This window comes from Apus apus, chromosome 12 (assembly GCF_020740795.1).
Source record: "Apus apus isolate bApuApu2 chromosome 12, bApuApu2.pri.cur, whole genome shotgun sequence".
Lineage (NCBI taxonomy): Eukaryota > Metazoa > Chordata > Aves > Apodiformes > Apodidae > Apus > Apus apus.
Window position 1 is genome coordinate 10,083,187 of NC_067293.1, and position 20,719 is coordinate 10,103,905.

The 20,719-nt window shown below is 37.1% G+C and overlaps 1 protein-coding gene across 4 annotated transcripts in view; it reads right to left on the reverse strand.

Moving 5' to 3' along the window:
* TENM1 (teneurin transmembrane protein 1) overlaps positions 1-20,719 on the reverse strand; it is a 314,346-nt gene that overhangs the window by 139,782 nt on the left and 153,845 nt on the right. For all 4 annotated transcript variants that reach the window (XM_051630327.1, XM_051630326.1, XM_051630323.1 and 1 more), the window contains 2 exons: positions 13,898-14,138; positions 1,449-1,687 (listed from right to left, as the gene is read on the reverse strand). In XM_051630327.1, coding sequence (XP_051486287.1) covers positions 1,449-1,687; positions 13,898-14,138 — 480 coding nt within the window. The remainder of the gene's footprint in view (positions 1-1,448; positions 1,688-13,897; positions 14,139-20,719) is intronic.

Sequence of the window (20,719 nt, forward strand, 5' to 3'; positions counted from 1 at the left end):
GGGATATATATGTAGCAAACAGATGAGGCTGCAAAAATTATACAGCCAGTCCTAACTGAGGGCATATGCTCACCAGCTGTTACCTAAATTTGCAATTAATGTAGCTTACTAGATCCTCAGGTGCTTTCAAATAATCATACACCAGAAATGATCAAATCTGCTTTCCCATCTGCATTAGATGAGGATGTTAGAAAAAATCCCTCTCAATGAGCATCTCACTGGCAGTAACCAGAACTTTGTCACTATGGGACAAAAAAAAACAACAGTGGAAAACAACAAAAATTTCTGAAATTGAAGTAATTTTCACTAGTAAGACATTTATTCAGAGAATACAGAAAATCAGTGGCCACTTACTGGTTTGGAGGTGTCTGTACTTGCATTTCTATACAAGTTTTGCCAAGTACAAACCACTCTTTCAGGCAAACCGAGAGTTATTCCTGTTCAAGCTATGAGATATTGGAGATACTCTGGCTCCTGCCCACCTGCAACTGGCAACTAAACCAACAAACCAAAAGTTTGGGAGAAAACGTGTCACACAAGCAAAGACTGATTTCCCTATGCTTACAGAAGCCACAGTCTCATTCTAAGATTCTACATAATAAATGTTTTGTAATATTTTCCATTCAGATTGAAAAAGCAATGCAACAATTAATGTTCAGCCAAAACCTCAAGTAGTAAGACACAAGGACTTGCTCTCCCACACACAACTGTAATCACACTGACTCCAAGGCTGCCTCCCCTATATCTAGCTTCCAAAAGAAGGAAGGCATTCCTACCTACTTTGATAAATCATGCCAATCTACCATGATAACAAAATTGCAAAGTTAGGTACTTAGAAAGATGAGTTTGAAATTATGTAAATGCACTTCAATCTATGCAACATTTTCCTGAAACATAAATTCAATAAAGGGGCAGCAAATTATATCTTAGAAAACATGGCATAAAATATGATGCATTTTTAGAGCTAGCTGTCAGTCTAGCCAATGATATAAGAAGTAAGGGGGGGAAAAAGAAAGATGTAAATTGTTACCAGACTGAAGAAATTAAATAAAGGTAGCAATGCAAAATACAATTATGAGTTATCAGTCTTTTCCAAACAGTTCTTTAAGAGCAACAATATTGTAAGGCTTACTATGATAATAAAATGCTTAATTCAAGAAAAATATCACAACAATTAAAAACACTAGGAACCCTCTGCTAGTATAAACATGTCATCTTCAATAATTTTTCTTTCTCTGTTAGGCAGTATTAAGGTTAACAGCGTAGAAAGTTAATGAGAATTTGATGTCCTGTTCAACCTCTGGCCAACCTAGCATTTTCCTTGCCAGAATTTACAAAGCACCCAATGGCAAAAATTATTAGTAAACCATGATTTGAATTAGTGTAAAAGCCAGCAGGACAGAAAAGGTAAAGAACAATCCAGCATAGGAAAGCAAAGCGAGGCTTACCGATAACATAGGCTAGCAACAACGCCAGGGTGACCGTGATAGCCGTGGCGCTCAGAGCAGTGCACTTCCAGTTGCAACACCTGTAAGGTTTGTGGAAAGTGAAGGTAGGTCTAGAAAAGGTGCTTCTAGGAAGAGGCCTAGGAGGTGGAGAGTAAACAGTATTGGATGTTAAAGGATAGTTCTGACTGGCTGCGCTGAAGATAGCTGAAGACCCAGATCCGTGTTTAAATAGGAAATGCCTACGAAAAGAAGACAAAGAACCATGCTGTAAAAACCACTTTGTGATTTAAGAAGTGAAAGGAATTGTACAAGCACTGTATGATAAATACTGCACATAGCCACAGAAAATATTAAAGGCAGGAAAATGTGTATTTGAATACTCTCTGTACTGGAAAACTTTCAACACACTGCGAGATTTCCAGCAATTTTTTAGTGAAACAATAAAACATAAATGAATTCTAAACTATCATCCCTGAGGTTCAGAATAATGCTTAGGAAAGGTGGTTTCTCAGTAGAGCACCTGGGGGTCCTCTTAGAAGAGCAGCCCCTGTGTGCCTTGTCACACGGGAGTGCCTGAGACATGGAAACTGTTGCCAGCAGCATCCACTTTGTCCACAAACACACAACGGGGTTTATCTCATCAAGAGTACAAAAAAGTGCAAGAGTCATTACCATTCTGAATACTTTTTTTTACTATGGATTCTCTCCAGAATATAGGAAATAGTGAAAAAGGAAAAAAAAAAAGAAAAAAGAAAAAAGAAAGGTGAGTACTTAGCAGAAAATCTCCGAGGAAAATCCATTTTGAAGGACTGTAGTTACTGTATAGGTAAGTACAATTTCTTTAGTATTCTTAATTGAGCTATTCTGAGAGCAGTTTTTCTTCAAATGCTTTTGCCTACTGTGGCGATTCTCAAACATACTAAGAAAGAATTCATTTGGAGACCTATTTCAGCATACTTTGGAGGACTGATTGCCTTCAAGAAAAAATAGCAAAGGCTTACATTAGCACAAAAAATAAGGTACAGGAATGTGCCTTGCAGAACAGGCTCTGGAGCAGAAATATCAAGTCATTGTCTACAGGAAGATGGATGATTTTCAGGACTGGGAAGTACTCTCTAAGAGAATTTGGGAAAGGAGATTTTATTTTAAACAATAACTTACTGTGCAACACACTCATAAATTGTTGCAAAAAAGGACACATTCAAGGCTGACCCTACTGACCACAATCTTTTGAAAACACCAACTTTCTTAGGACCTTCTCTCCTTTTCTTAATGAAAGTGAGCAAGCTTCTGCAGTGCACTTTTTTCTGACAGGTACCCATGTAAATCCTCACCATGGCACACCCAAGGAAGTTTAGTGCATCATGGTGTTGCTTTATCTCAAGCCATGAGGTCTGAGCTGAGAAAGCCAGCGAAGGGGCCCTGATATGACATAGCTTGCAAGAACAAGGGTGGCCTTGGCCATTGGGCTGCCACTAGAATATTGTTTTAGCCTAAATGTCTGCAGTATTTCTGTTGAGTTCCCCATGTCTCTGTTCCTTTATCAGCTGGGAGCTGTGCAAGTGCTCTGCAGACCCCAGGCAAGCAGCACCACGTCACTTGTGCTGGGGGTGCAAGTTACCCTCAGTTGTTTCTGCCAAAATGGAAGGAGGATCCTGCATTAAGAATCATGTGGTACTATGATCGATGCCTGCAAGCCAAAAGCCACAGACATGCTTCCGAGCTGAAGTTAACTGGCCAATGGTCCAAAATCTTCCCAATGTCAAATTTATCTTTATACTTTCAGCAAGGCACAAGACAAATTTTTTAATACATATATGTATCAGTAAATCCTTGCTGGTACAATTTCTTTGATGGATTCACAACGGGATGCACACAGGATCAAACACTCAAGACTGTGAAACGGGATTATACTGTGGCATTTGACTTCAGGAATATTGTAAATACATGTTCCTGAAAACGTAATTGCTAAAATGGTATAAGGAGTACGATATGATGTATTTCCATTATAAGATTTTAAAAGAAAGGTTACAGTTCTCAAAATGCCAGATTCTAGAAAATAAAAAGGTATTACAGAGCAGTTTTCTCTTTTAAAGGGCCTTTTATTCAGGCAGTTACATAAAAAAGAAGGTAAATGAGAATCCTGGTTAGCTTGCACTACACATTACAGTGCCTACACACTGTGGTTTTGACAAACCACAAAAATAGAATTTTTTTGTTGCCTCTGTTGAGAAATAGTTATTCCTGCTTCATACTGACTGCCAAAGTGAATGGCACTCAGACGAAAAAGGGACAAGTCAATCTCACTGAGCACAGCATCCTGCCATTACATCAGACAACACATTCTAGTTTTATTTCCCACTGACCTTCATGCTTATAGATAAATACATTACACAGACAACAATGCTCTCTACGTATGGTAACATGGTAATGTTGCCTGTAACTATATTTTAGTTCGAAAATTCTAACCCCAAATGTAGTAAAATAATAAATTGAAATGAAGTAGCATAAGTGTCTGCAGGACTGTATCAGTCTGCTTCCTTCATATCAGGCCATGAGAATACAGTTGGGTATTTCGGCTTCAATGCTCTGTTGTCACACGTGAAGGCTTTTGTAGGTAGATGGAGCCTTACTTTTCAGTCAGCAATTAATAAGATACAAATTACTTAGACTTTCAGGAGGAACGAATGTCATGGCAAAACTCCTACTGATATTGAGGGAAGCAGAATCACCCAATAAAACAAGAAATGTGTTACTATATATAAGCATATACATATACAGAGTACGTACACAAATATACATACACATATATGTACACAAATAATATATACAGTCAAAAGTTCTCTACGTGCTTTACATTTTCAAGACATAATGATGAAAACCTATATATTTGATAATACCTCATTTAAATATTTTGGAAATTAGAGCAAAATGGTCTGATATTGGCAATATTGATTGTCCTTTATGGTGCACAGCTCAAAGATATCTGAGGTAAAGGGAAGGAAATGCTGAACTGAAAGCTATTATTGAGGCTCTAACAGCCTTGCAATCAATAGCCAGGAATAATTTCATTCTCTTGCACAGGGATTTAGAAATGTGGCCTCATAGCCAGATGGTAAAATGCTAGTGTGCAGAGGGATTTCTTTAATAGCAGAAGAGTGCACAGAAGCTGCATTCAGCTCCCACCCTTTCAGGCAGATTACTCCATTCACACAGAGAATTTACATAGCTCTAATTTGTAATAAAAATGAGATCTGAGGCAATGCTACACTAGAACTGAGCCACCAGTGAAGTAATGTCAAGAAAATGTTAAAAATCACAATTGTTCATGCCTTCCATTTATGGGAGTGTATATCGCATATCCAAAGACATTTCTACAGAACTAGAAAAAACACTGGTGGCACCAAGACAAATGTTCAAAGCTAGACTGTGACTATGTTCTCATTAAACTCAGCCAACTCCTAATCTGTCTGAGCACACCACTCTTCCCAAAGGACATGAGGACACACTAAACTGTTACTATCAATTCTACAATATCAGGCTCTCTCACAAAAGAGCAAAATAATAAAAATTGCAGTTCAAAAGTTTAGATGTGACTGTAGCCTGATGTGTGCTTTAATATTCGATCTAAGAGAGAAGCTTAGGGTTGTGGGTTTTGTTTTTTTTTTTTTTTTTGAAGCTGAGAATATAAGAGAAATCAGACAATTTATAAAACTGACCAATAAAACCATCTGGAAATTCTAAATGTTCACAAAAACATCCATAAGGAAGATGATATAATTTTCTTAAAAAAAGAAATACAGGACACAATCTGTAAGGCCACTGCTTGTGAAACAGAAGTCACTTAATATTATTACACTGATAATTCCAATACATAAATAAATATGAAAGAGTCAGTAATAATTTCACATATAATAGAGGCAGTTGCAAAACGTTCCCTCTTTCTTAAGGTAATCACAATGTCTGTTTGCTCATCTGTCCATTTGTTCCTCTCTACAAACCTCAAATATTTGAAATTTGCATCCCCTTAAGCAAAGCAGACAGGAAGAAAAAGATCCTATCAGACTCATAAAAACTGGGGGACATACACCAAGACCCTGAATTCCCACCCCCCCACCGCCTCCATAAACCAACAAAACTAGCTAAAACCCTCAGTGAGATCCTGTTTCTGAACTCAGCCCTTTGTCCTCTCTAGGCCCCCCCAGAAGCCACCCAACGTGGTACATGGTGGCTAACAAAGCACAACTCACATCAGCTGGTTGATAGCCAGGGCTAAACCTGCTACACTGGCAAGGCCAGTAAAGAGATAAGGACCAAGGGAAGGGAGTTATTTGGGAGTTCAGGTGTCAGAAGTTAGAAATTAGACCTCTTAGTCCTGCTGATACCAGAATAGTTTGCTTTCTGTAAGGAAGCAGTCTCATGTGGCCCAAGAACAGTGCTCTTGTTCAACCTCAAGAGGAATGGCATGTAACTCCAAGAGTGCAGTTCATACAATCAGGACATTTTGTTACATACTTCTGGCTTCCTACCTGGAATAGTAATTGAATTCTTATAAAGGCTACACATGAAGGAACACCCCAACTGAATGTGTGACAGAAACATAACACTATGTGGCAGAAACCAGAGTAATTCCATACAGAATTCCTTAATTAAATTTTGAGAAAATATTTTTATATCCCACTACTGTAATAACATCCCTCAACTCTGTCAAGGGCTTGATATGACTTCTGTCATATGTATTTACCCTGTGCCTAGCATCTTCAGGCCTAGAAGTCCACCTTAATTTGTATCTATAACTTGTTTTCCTTTCATTTTCATTAAAAACTACAGGTTTGTTAGAGATAAAAAATGAAGAACAAAAGCAGACTTGAAAGTGAATTGCCAGGTGAGTTAGCAGAAACACAAATCTTGCAATACTTTGGCCAAAAAATAAGTCTGCATTTTTCCTGGATAAACCAAGTAGGAACACTTTTGTACTCGTGTTTCACATTCAAGAAATAGTTACCTAAAGTGTTACAAATTGCTGCAAAGCTACATGATAGGAAAACTCAGAAGTCTTCCGTTTAATAATTTATTTTTGTCAGTTTCTTTCCTACTAAACTCTATAATTGCGTATAACATACATATCTGCATATCTATATCAGTGTTTAAGTAGGCAATTGAAATAAGTATTGTAGATGTCAGCAGAAGTTTAAAGGGAATTTTTAAGAGGCATAGTAGCTGAAACATGAGAAGGACTCTGTTTTTTTGGCATAACCAGAAAATATATAAAGACAGTAGCCAAAAGAGATTTGGAACTAATAACAGTTGCCCATCTACTTTGGCAAACATTAACCATAAGCCCATTGTCACCTGACCCTTTTTAAGTCACATAACATTTCCTGTGATAGTGGGAAGAAGCAGAAATTTGCATTTTCCTGATTCTCTGCGTATCCTTTTCTGTAACAGAAATGGGAGAGGAAAAAAAGGAAACTTCTAAACTTAGATATTAATCAGAATATGGACCTCTGTTGAAAAACTGCATATACGATACTCTGCAAACTATATAATATAAAAAACAAGACAGCTATCCTAAGGTAAGTATATAGTATATAGACACTTATTTGACAACAAAAATATGTGCACTGTATCTTCATCTTGAAAACCTACCCAGGAAAACTATGTGCATGTAAGACATTACTTATGATTATAGATGGAAGATGATCTGTTAATTATCTGCTTTGTTTTATCTTTTTGTGTACAGGAACTGTAGAAGCAAGAATGCTCATGGGTGAGAGAGAAATGGCCATGAAAACTATTTATCTAATTTATTTCATCATTCTATTTTTACATGTATAATTGAAATAAATTTGAAACCCCCTAGAGATTTGTCTTTGGGAATAGAACTGCTTTCTTAAAATTTCTTCTTTGAGCTGAACTTGCCTTTTGAATCATTCACATAGAATTGCTTTCATTTATACACTCATGTTTACTTTACACTGTGTTGGAGAACTGAGCCCTGTGACCCTAGATGTGAAAGGATGCAAAAAGAATCTGTATCCTTTACTTTTCCCTTCAGTACAGAACAACAAGTGACATGATGGTGACTCACTTGTCTGCTCTTGCTGTAGGCAAGCTAAGCCTGTTAACCAGGTGACTAAACTTTCAAGTCCCTGGCAGAAATCTGGGACAATAATTATATAAATATAGGACAGTGCCAAAACCAATCAGGAACAGTTTCTAAAGTGGAACAGTTGTTTAAAACACAACTGTCTTCTGGTTTCATTGCTATTTAAAGAAAAAAAAAGAAAGATAAAAACTACTACACCGGGGACATAAATTACTCTTGTATAGATCAGTATGGGCTTTATTATTTTAATGTAGCAGTGTCACTGGGTATCAGTCTAGTAGTTTTCAAAAGTGCTTTTCTGTGGCTTAAGATTTTTCTTTACCACTACAATTCAAACAACAGCTGACTAAACTTATCAATGTACACAGATTTGTGGGATAAAAAAGCAATAAGGGGAATAATGTTTTGCTCTATTTAAAAAAAAAAAAAAAATTAATCTGGAAAATAAAAAAAACAGTACTTACAGTAATATTTACAAAGAGTATATGAAGAAGAGTATGTAGTATTTGCTGAGTACTATGGAACCATGAAGCAAGAAGGATAAAAATACCAATACTGTAATTTTGTTGCTTATATTCTGTGGTTAGAAGCATGGCTTAAAACAAAGAAAGAAATGAGATAACTAAAGTAGAAGTTCTCTTTGCCATGAATTTCCTCCTGTGGGTTTCGATGCATATTCTAACCAACTTTTGTTCCTTGCATTTGCATCTACATCCAAGTAGTCCATTCACATGCACAGTCTAGAGCCAAGCTGTACAGCTGCTGAGACAAACAGCACACATCTTACTTGACAACAGGTGTATCACATTACCTATCTGAAGCCTATCTATAGCCTTCCATTATAGATTTCCTAGAAGCAGCTGTCCAGGAGATGGATACACATTTCTGGGCAATAACATCACACATACAGATGTACTTTTCTTATCTCTGACCCTTTCATCTTACACTCAATGTCTGCTTCCCAACCCAGCCTAGACTTCTTATATTAACCTGTAATTATCTTTCTCTTTCGAAATTTATATTCAGTCTGTTTCTGGTTTTGTAAATGAAAACACCATGTTCCGTAGAAAGCTAAGAGGTTGCTGGTTTATTGGTGGCCATAAAATAACCCATCTTTACTTTTATTTATGACTTTATATAGGAATCCATTATTCAAAATGATGAAGTATCTGCATCATGACTGTTCAAGTTATTGTACTAAGCCTCCAAAAAGTAATAAAAAAACCCCTTCACATATATGCTATCCCACTGTTCCAGGGAAGGCCACACAGAGCTTTTCCCCCCCAAAAAAAATACAATGAACAATTTAAATTGCTTTATTGTCCTTACTGACTGGATCTCAAATTATTCCAAAGAAGGACTCTCAAGTGCCATTGCTGTTAAGATGAAAATTGTACTTCACTGTAGATGACAAACTTTTATACTTTTGTTTCCATAAAAGATGTTTTCATTCTTGCATTAAGAAACTTAAGGTCATATTTACACCTTTTATTTTAAGTTCATGGTCGTACATCTGGTTTTCAATTTATCTTTTGTCATTCAGAAGACTTTAATATTTTTAGGAACTTTTCTTCTAGGCAGTGAAAACACATGGGGCTTGGACTGAATTTAAAACCCTTGCCACATGTCTGTTTTTAATACAGCCTCTCTATAGGCTAGATTTATTGTTTAATTAGGTAGAAAATGACAAAATACAAGTGAAATGTCATAATAGCAAATATTGACCAACATGACTTGAAGGGAAGATCATAAATGAAGGCTGCATCTGCAAAAAAGTTCCTAATCAAATGCAGAGCTGAAACAGTAATTGTCTCCCTTCTTGGTGGTTTATGATCATCAGCACCTGAGTCCCTTGGAAGCTGTAGAAGCCATTCTCTTTGCTATGGAAACCTTGAACAGGAGAAAAAAAAAAGGCACAAAAGTGCATTCTGTATCTCTCCACTGGGGGAAATATGCAGAAGATGCTCAAATGAAGAGACAAAGGAGAAAAGACAAACCTTCCAAGAGCTCACACTGAACTGTGTGTGCATTTATGTATGTGTTTTTCTTTAGTTATTTCTGCTTTTAGCACTACACCAGCTTAAGCAGAGAGTACAGGTTGCTGGGGTTTGAAAGGCTCTATCAATGTACTTGTTAAAGAGCACAAGTAATTAAAAGCTTGATTTAAAAAAAGAGAAAATGACAGTATTGAATAAAGCTCTTGATGAGTGATGGTTGCCAAGATGTCCCCTACACTAAAAAGGATTATAAACAAGATGATATTTTTACGAAAACAGAAATCCAGATAGTCTTGAATATGCACCTTAAATAACTCTACATCACAGAAAGGAATTAGTCTATCTACATGAGGAGTTGAATAAACTTCTTGGACTCCAAAACTCTCAGTTTTTAAGTTTTTAGAGCCACAATCAAATTTTAGGGCTCTGAAATATTGCTGAATAGCATCTCAAAATGATAACTGCCTTGAACCCCAAATACTTCTCCTATGATTCTAGCACTTCAGAGTTTATATAAATTAATGATAATTGAATTGCAGGTTCATGGTCTGGTACCTCAGTCTCCCCTTAGAGGAGCTATTACCATGGTGATAAGATTGCTTCAATTAAGCTGTCTTTTTCCACAGTACTTGGCTCATTGCCAGTGCAGTGAAGGGAGATTTCAGTCCATTCAGCACAGCATTAACCTTACTGCCAACACTGCTAAATGGGTTACAGGAAATAGAAAGAAATTTGATTTAAAAAAAGGAAGGAACAAGCAAATACGTAAAATACTGAAGTGTAAATTAGGACTAAAAAACCCCCTCACTTTGAAACAAAACCAAAATTAGGTAAGTTTTGATATTTAGATGGAAAACCTAAAAATCCTAATGCTTGAGTAATCTAAACTTTACCCAAAATGTGTCCAATGGTTTAACCATAAGTGAACTGTATCAGACTACAGGGAGTATCAGAAATATTGTCAGGTAAGAATCCCTGTTTAACATCACTTATTTTCTTCTTATTTGGAAATTTGACTGAAGTTGGAAAATAAATAGTGAACACCAGAAACAAAGCAAAGCAAACAAAAAACAAAACACAAAACCCCAAGATATTGAAAGAAACAGTGAGTCAACTAACAGGGCATGGAGAATATGAAAAACTCTCCTTTGAATCATCAGGATTTAATATATACTCCATAAAAAGAAGTTATGTTCAGATGGGGCTGTCAGAGATAATGACAATGTCGTACACTGTAAATCATAAGATTTGAAACATTAGAGCAAAGTATCTATGAAACCTGAAAAAAACAATTATTTTAGTGGAAAGGAAGGGAATAGGCAATAGGTTACAAGTACTTTATTGTGGGGGAGAAGAAAAAATCAATTTATGTAAGAGCCCAACAACATTATCCTAAAAAAGGGAATCAATGTTTCCCGTGTTTTTATGTGGTATGAGGCATCCTTACAGATCTTTTTCTGGCAATACTCACAAATTATTTTTCTGTGTGACAATGAAATTACTGCATGTTCATAAGTCATTTTAATAACTTGCTTTCAACACTGTGTGTGCATGCATACCGATGGAGCCTGCATTTGCATTTACAGGCACGTTACAGCACTGCAGGCTGCAGCACAGTCAGCCAGCAGTCTGAGCTGTTGCACCTCCTACAGGTACAGCTCTTCTCCAGTTTCTTCACCAATATCTAGTCTATGACATGTTCTCTAAAGTTTTAAAGTGTTCCTAATTCTTATTTGAGTTGCCTATAATGAGAGTAACTCCCGGAGTCAGAGAACCAGCCTTGGCAATAACACACACCTAAATCTTTTCCTGTCTGAAAATTCTCTAACTATGTGGCTGTAGATAAATCATGTACACATGGGCTGCTTCTGGATTAACAGCAGATACAGTCAGACAGAAAAGCTGAACACATGCATTCTGATTTTTGCCTAGTTATTACAGTGGGGAATATGTTATTAAGTCTTCTTTTTGATTGTAAATGTTCCAAATTATATATTAAAAAAAATCTGCTTATACATATCATGTATATACGTACTACGTAGATTTTGTACTATTACAGCTTTATCACAAAAGTACAGTTGACATTGACACGTTTCCCTTTATTTTGTAAGATTATTTTTAATGAGCAGCTAAACATCAATGGAGAAGGAAAACAAGATAATCCAGATACTAGGCTAAAGTGTTTGTTCAATTCTAGCTGCATCATTCCCTGTTAAAGAAAAAACAGGCTGCAAGCCTGTTTTTTCTCTGAGGCTGTGTTGTGTACTGTAGAATTCTGGGAAGTGGTAATCACAAATGTTTTTTATTACAATGTTTCCCTGCTATATCCACTTGTCTGCACATAAACTACAGATAGATCTTGCAAACAGTCTCGCAGATTCTACTTTCAGATTATTTAGCCTTTCAGCCAGCTTCATGAAAGGCTGCAGGAAGCTACCAGAGGGTGCATGAAATCAGCTGAAACAACCACTGAAGGGCAGAAATGTGGAAAATACCCAGACTAGTGTGTTAGCACACAGTATTTTCCAGTCTGAATTCCTAATCCACTGGGCATTCCTTTCATCAGTATCCAATTATATACATGTAGTTATATTTATATGATATAGTTATATTATATGTAGTTATACATATAAATACATATCTAGGTATTACACTAGAAGTTTCAAATTTCCAAAAATAAGTAAATAACAGAAAATTGGAATTGAACTCAAAGCAGACTAAAAATTACAAAGCATTTTCCTTTCCCCAAGGATGTCTGAAGAGAAAATACTGAATAGGGATTCAGAAAGGCTAACCAAGATCTACCTAAGTGTTAACTGAAGAAAACAAGAAGGTACCTAAAATGGGTGCAAAACATTCAGGGATCTGCCTTATATGCAGCGGAAAGTACAGAATATGTAAGCTTGTTACACCAGAAATGACAGAGATTTTTCTTTATAAAGGTTATGTAAACAGAAGCTTTTAGCTCTGTTTACGAACTAATGTTCTGTTTGTGTTCACTTTTGGAGAAAAGTTCCATCCTCCTTGATTCTGTTTGTGATTTGTGCTTAAGACATATAAGGGAAGTTTTATTTCAGAATGAATCATCTTTAATCTCAAAAGCCTTTTGGAGAGGAAAAACTTTATGTGACACTTGATTAGCAGCACTTAGGTGCTTAAAGATATATACTAAAATTAAGCTATATAATAAAAACAATATTCTTATAAAATAATAAATTGAGGTTTCAGTGATAACTGTCATAGCTGACCCTTGGACATATGCGTATGAAAAAGAAAACATCTCCATGCATATTACCTGACATTCTTTGGATCAGATTAGATGGATGTCAGACATCTGCCTGTGTTTCACCAAACAGCTTTCACACAGCTAAGCACCTTCTATGGTTCTATGTTTCGGAATGCCAAACCCCAAAGGAAACCCTAGTCAAAACTTCTTGGAGCTCTGTTCTCAGTGAAAAGGAGGAAGGTTGTAGAAAATCAAAGGCTCCTTTGAAGCACCAAGTCAGGAAACCCAGCTATAGTTGAAAGCCGTCAAATTAACTAAGGCTTACCAGGAGCAAAAATGCCTTTTATGGCCAAAAAGTCAGAGGAAGCTGTGCTTGTACCTCTGCAGGCAGAACTTTGGGAATGGGATCTCAGGTTTGCTGGATATAGAATCTGTTTGCTTTCAAATATTTGTGTAAATTGTGAATGATCCTGAGGATGAACTCTCCCTCCCCCAGGTTCTGGGGTTAAAACTCTCCATGCTCAACACGCATCTTGGGCATGTATCATTTCTCCTTTACCAAATTATTATAAAATTATATTATTTGTGTATATGTGCAATAAAGTGTTTAAATAAATATTAAGGAAAGTGTTATTTTACTATTATTTCAAATCCTTTCTTATCCACAGGAATGCTGAAGCCTGAACACCGACTGACTCCAGAACTGCCAGAGTACACTAATTAAACAAAACTTGTATTTGCTAATCACAAAATGGCCCAGGGAGAATGTGGAATGGTGAGACAAGTTCACAATCACAAATCCTAACTGCACACAACTCTAAAATACCTTTGCAATCTACACACCTGAAGGAAATCAATGTCTTCCAAAACTTTGCAAAACATGTGCCACTATGAGCATTAGCGATCTAGATGCATCAAGTAAATAAGGCATCAGATGGCTACACAACATTAAAATTATAATGGCCTCAAATTAAAATGTGCTGGCATATCCTGAATGACAAACTTGTAAATCCCCATCACCATCTCATGTCAACATCAGGCCTCCTCCCCATTTCCCCCCCCCCCCCCCCCCCCCCTAATATTTGAGATATGTTGTGTACAGGGAGTTGGTCTGTACCTGGTTTCCAGTGGGATGTTGCTGTTCAAGACCCAGCTGTTATGGAGATGTACTGAATCCTGTGTACTGGTGGGGGGAGTCGGGGCAGCAGGACTGGGCTGGCTGCGGGTGGTCATCGATCTCCTCTGGAGAGAATCAGCTGTTGGAGGAGGTTTTCTGGCGCAGGTACATGCGTGTGGTGGGGGAGGCGGTGGTGGGAGGGGTCTGAAGGTGAACTGGTTGTGTGGGCTACCTGGCATATCTGAAACAACAAAGAGAAAGCCAAGAAACCCACAGAAGGTTATTTCAAAAAGGTCAAGAGAGCGTGAGTATGATGTAATAGTTATTTGGATTAAAGAATTGTGCTTTTTCATGTTGTTAACCCAGTTGCCTGCAAAATGGTGTTGCAACATCAGAAATAATTTTAAATATGACACTCTACTGAAATGGAGAATATCAGATACAGACACACCCCCCCCAGCACTGTAGTTCAGTAGGTCAACAAAAAGTAAAAAACAAAAAGGGAAAAAAAATATTATGTCACACTTATTTATCATAGTTTTTTTTTGGGGAAGAGGGTAAAGAACAAATGAATTGCAACACAGATACCAACTGATTTCATGAGGTATAAATTCTCATTTAAGAATGTTGCAGAAAGAAATAGATCCAGTATAAGAATTAGATTTGCACTTTCAATCAAGAGAGAAAATAACTGAGTAATTCCTACCATCTAAGAAACATCTTTCTCCAAAAAAGTTAACGTATTTCTATGAGTCTGTTGCTGCATTTGACACAAGAGACCTGGGAAAAGGTGATGACCTGAAGCACTAATGATCCAGATACCCAGATAAAAGGTTTTATGACAACTAAAGGCAGATGAAGGGGCAAGAAGGTCACAGCCACTGGACCAGGCCATCAAGGAGATGGAGTGAAAGATGTGTGTGGTGGGTACCCAAGGCTCTGTCACTTTCCTATGGGACCCTCAGCACTGCCCGTAAGCACCCAAGAGGGGCACTGTCACTGCAGGGGTCCTGCTGGTGCTGACATTGCAAACACTGCAGCCTGTGCCAGAGAGTTAGAATCATAGAATCACTTAGGTTGGAAAAGACCTTCAAGATCATGGAGTCCAACCATTAACCCTACTCTACGAAGTCCAGCACTAAGCCATATTCCCAAGTGCCACATCTAGAGGACTTTTGAACACATCCAGGGGTGGTGACTCAACCCACCTCTCCAGGCAGCATGTTCCAATGTCTGACAACCCTTTCAGTGAAAAAGTTCTTCCTAATGTCTAGTTTAAACCTCCCTTGGCGCAGCTTGAGGCCATTTCCTCTCATTCTGTCAGCAGTTGCTTGTGAGAAAACACCAGTGCCTACCTCTTTACAACATCCTATCAGGTAGTTGTAGGAGGTGATGAGGTCTCCCCTCAGTCTCCTTTTCTTCAGACTAAATAGCCCTGGTTCTCTCAGCCACTCCTTGTAAGACTTGTTCTCAAGGCTCTTCACCAGCTTCGTTGCCCTTCTTTGGACATGCTCCAGCACCTTGATGTCACTAGCTGCATGGGAGAAGAGCCTGACCCCACCTGACTACAACCTCCCTTCAGGTAGTTGTAGAGAGTGATAAGGTCCCCCCTGATTCTCCTCTTCTCCAGGCTAAACAACCCTAGTTCCCTCAGCCCCTACTCATAAGACTTTCCCTCTAGTCCCTTCACCAGCCTCGTTGCTCTCCTCTGGACCCGTTCTGTATATGATGCGTAATGGCACTCAAGATGATCTGTTCCATGACTTCAATACTTCCTTCTTGAAGTATGTCCAGCCTTCCTGGACTCCTTTACCCTTTGAGACTTTGTCAATCAGTGTCCTGAACAGATCAAAGTCTGCAATTCAAAGCTTGAATACTCCTCCAAAAGACAATGTGGATGATGCACCAATACTTTAAAGGGACAATAAAATCTTGATTTCTCTTCTTCCCACAAGAGCCTCCAAAGCCTCTCAGCACAGCAAAAAATACAACCACAAAGAACTGAGGCAAGAAATTCCTTTTCAAGAAACAACAATGAATAATTTGCAAAGAAGATGCCGATTAAAATTTCTGCCAGACTGGGTGAACCATGGAGATATTAACCTGAATCTCTTGAAGCTAAATTACCTCAGTGCTAAACGTGGCTGTGACCTATTTCTATATTCACCCTTGCTCTCCCTTTTAGGTAAAAGCAGACGTCCAGCTCAATTTACACAAAATCGGCTGGAGCAGAGCTCTGATGAACCTGAAAAATTCCCTGGAAGGAACTGTTGTTGCCATCCATCTACAACATGTGCATTCTTTAAACTATGACATGATGTTGTTCGAGGTGGAAGATTAAAGTGTGCCTCCTCCCTCCTTGAACAGCTGATGGGAAAAGAGCTCTTTTTATTCAGTGACAGTCACAATCTAACCCAACTGGAGAAACAAGGTTGTTTAGTGCTCCACATAAGCTTTTCTATGCTGTGGTAAGCAAAGCTGTCATGATTTGGCCCAGGCTTAATCCTTTTAATTTCATTGATCTTTTATCAAGGCAGTATTCTTGCAGTTGCAGTAAGGTTTACGCTGTAATATTAGTTTGCATACATCAGAAAAGCATTTCTAAGCATATTAGAAAATTGGAGACCTCAGTAAATTAAATCACTGGAGTCAACAGTCCAGAGCTCTGAAATAATCTGCTAAGGCACTTTCATATAATAATTAATCTCAGTAAATCCTGTATCCTGCTATTTTAGAATTGAATGCTACCCAAATTTTGGACATAATATTCAATGTCCAGCATCCTCAAGTATTTGATCAATTACATCCCCTTACTTAGTGGTATCAATCTTAAATCCACTCTACAGAAAATTTGCAGGATTATTATACATACTATAATTTCCATGACAAGGCATTTTAATAGTTGTGCCACTGACCTGCTAAGAAAATTGCTGATCTTATCCAGAACACACAGACTCTACAGGGTACACAGAAAGCTATGCAGTAAATGCCAAGCAATCAAGGAGACTGCTTCCTTAGGTAAATGGAAATAAACTGTATAATCTATATAGCAAAGCATCTTTTAGTTTCCTTTCCCCCTTTTATCTGCACTGTTTAGTTTGTTCCATGCAACAGAATAGTTCTGCTTGGTGAATCATAAAGTATTTCTGGTTGGGAGGGTACTGTGGATCTCCCAGTGCAGTTTACCACAATACAATGATCACATCAGATTTCCTGGGGAATTCCTTTTAAAGTATCACACTTGTCACCTCTTTGTCCAGCTGCAGGCATCACAGAAAACCTCATATGAGGTTCAGAAGTATTTTGGTGATTTAAAGACAAGTCTTTGGCATCAGATTCCCACTTCAGTGAAGCACTGCAAATTCATGATGCTGAGAATCAGCCTGAGTTTCCAATTAGCTTTTACAGACTTTCTAATTTGACAAAGTTATTGCTGTTTTGTTTGAAACTAATTCTACATTCCATTAATTTTATTTTGATATCACAAACAACGTTGCTTGGGATATGAAGTAGCATTACATCTGAATATGCAGACTTATGATTCTTCAGGACTCTGAATAAACAAGAGGGTCTGTAAAATAACTTAATACAAAATCATTGAAAAACCTAAAAAGTGATATTACACAAGATAAGTTTCCAAAATGTATGAGAGTGATACAGAAATTAACTTAGATATAAATTTTTATCCCATTGCTATTGTTCAGCGTAAGGCTATCCAAAAAAACTCCTGGTTTTATTTTTAATGGTTACTAATAGTGTTCAGATTTTTTATTTTTACATAAAAAGTCTATGTGTGATATGCAAATACAGTGTTATTTGTTTTCAATGTGTTCATTGACATGGTATAAGTTTTCATTCATCTAAAAATGTAACTACAGAATGTTATTTCAGCTCAAGCTTTACATTTACAACCATTAGCTTCAAATCAGATTTTCATCTGAGGAACATCTAAGCCAAAAGAGAAGGCCTTGGTCCTCATTATTACCCTTCTCATCTGCTCTTGTATTTAGCCCACTTTTGTTCAGAAAGAAGAGGCTGTTTAGAAAAAGTCTAAATTCTTTCCTGAGAATTAATTATTTTTAAATAATTCCCTCATTTCAGCAGAGCACATTTAGAACTGTGATGTTTCCTGAAAAGATCTACACAACGTTCCGCTGCTTTCTTGTGTAATGGATCTGCTTCGGTTTACTCTATCTTCCACACTCCTCATCTACTCCACAAACTCCACATAAACTTATTTTCCTTTTAAAATTTGTAGGGTTTTTGCTTTTGTTCTTCACTAACAATGTTAATTTGGTTAGCTTTTCTATTTTGAGACACTGCCCAAACTTCCTCCACTCACTCCAAAAAAGAAACCGTTGTATTGATGCTAGCTATAAACAAGAAAAACTTTCCTTGTAATTCTGCTCGTTTGAAGGATTTCAACTTGCTCTCCTTTCTTTGAAGTTTGGAGGGAGGAGTTCTGCTTCCATCCTTAATCTTTCTTCTTTGATTCTGACTCATTCTTTTGGATAACCCTTGATCAATACTGAACACATGATTCTCCATCGCAGCTGTGTAACGGAGCTGGAATCCTACACTTACAGGGCACAGTGCTCAACAGCTGCTCTTCAGCTGCTGAATTTATTGCTACTGCTTTTTTTCTTCAGGGCATACAAGAATTCAGATCTTTCTTTTTTCACTAGGCCCCTGCTTTTCATAAAGTAGAAAGTTAATTAACTCAGAGGCTTCCCTTAACTCTGCCATTTTGGTTGAGTGCTGCCATTCTGCTCAAAAGTTATTGGAGACACAGGCCAATGGACAAGAGCAGCATTAACACATACTCATTTTCCTTAAGAGTCAGGCTAAAATACCTTTGTAATCATAAATATGCAGCCAAATTGCTTTATAGACTGACAAAAATGAAATAAGCAGCTTTATCAACTAGTTAGCACCTGACTAAAAATTATTTTTGAAAATAAGCCAGGTCTTTGCTCAAGTACTTTCCTAACACTTTTGAAATATACTTTACTATACTTTTGGATACACATAGAAAGAAGGGTAATTGAACTGTTTTATCATTTACTGACAGGACTACAATAGCCTGTATTGTTACTAAGTGAAGTATATCAGAGACAATATACTAAAAAGTAACGAACCTTAAAAGGTCTGCATCTAACCTGAAGTGCTTTCACAGTATTTTATTTTTTTCAGTTCCTAAATTTATTATTTATCGGTATGTTTGGATTATTTTTTTAACTAGACATATTTTAGCTGAGTATGAATTAGCTCGCAATCCATTATTTAATGAACATAATATCAACAAATGTTTACAGAACTTAGTTTAGTTTATTTAAAAGTTCTGTGGGTAAATTACAGCTTAGTTACAAACCAATCTGTAATTTTTTTTCTCAAACAGAGATGCAGAAGCATAATGCTATTTATCAAAATTGAGGCCTGGAACAGGTAAATTAGCATCATGCAGGAATATCTGCCTGAAAGCATCTAACAGAACTGAAAGATTTTGCCCAGAGCACTGTGCCCAACCTCTATAAATGGACACTGAAGAACTGGAAAAGACTCGGTGAGATTTATGTTCTGGGCCTAAGAAGACAAACTAAGAATCAGATGTCGGTGCTACCACTGCAGAGTGCTGGCTTTGCTACCTGTAAATATATTTATTGATGTTGTGTAAAATTCTTTATACCCTTTCCTTTTCCATTCTAAATTTAAAATTATTTTTCTATATATGCAAAGACCTTATTAAGATCCTAATTATTTTTGCCTATCTCTAAATTCCTGTTATTTTTGCTGTCATATATTTTGAGAGGTGAATATGAAAAAAATAATTGCACATGAAATTGCTCTATTAATGTAAAATTTATGTTGCATTTCAATAATGTCTTCTATACTTGCTCCTTCTGATGTAGCTCAACATTTATTTGACCTACCCTACCTGCAAAATCCTTTGCTTTATGTACTTTTGTCAGACCCCTAAGACATAAAAGTATCTAACCTCTTTCCCTTCAGATTACTGTTTTGCTATATATTTTTTTCCCTCAGTCTTACTGCACAGTAAATCTTCCAGAATATAAAATAACAAACATCTCAAAATAATTCTACAAAGCATATGGTTTATGCAAAATAAAGTTTCTAATGTAATGAAAGCTTATCAATAAAGGTCATATGGACTCAAAGTTTATTTTGCTAAGTAAAAAACACGTAGGGACTCTCAGACACCAATATTACACTTCTGGGCTTTATAGCCTAGATAGATAGATAGACAGACAGACAGACCGACCCAGCCTACAGACTCACACCCACAGCGCTTTGAGCTCACCTCTGCAGCAGCAGACTTTCCTTGCTGAACAGGTTAGGACAGCCCCAAACAGACTGAGGGAGGGACCAAATAAGCGTTGGGAATCATCAAGGGCCTCTGTGTCCTTTATTTACCACTACAGGTGTGCCCTCAAATAGCCAAGTGTATAATTTCATCTCATACGGCTACTCAAAGAGTAGAACGGATCCTACCTACCATTGTTTAGGTTGTGCTGAAAACATGGCACTTCACTTCCAAAGAAAAATTAACTGAGATCTTATGCCATGTACTTTGGCCATCACTGAGCATAAAATACAGCTGGATTTACATTATAATAATGTAATGCTGTCAAAGAAATGATATATGTAATACTTAAACACTCAGTCCAATGTGTTCATACAGATCCCATTAAATGTTTCCTTTATTTTCTCAGTACCATCTATGTTCAATATCCTGAAATACTTACAATTATGCACACAGACACAAAACCAGCTTCTAATTAATAATTTGTGGATCATTTTAAC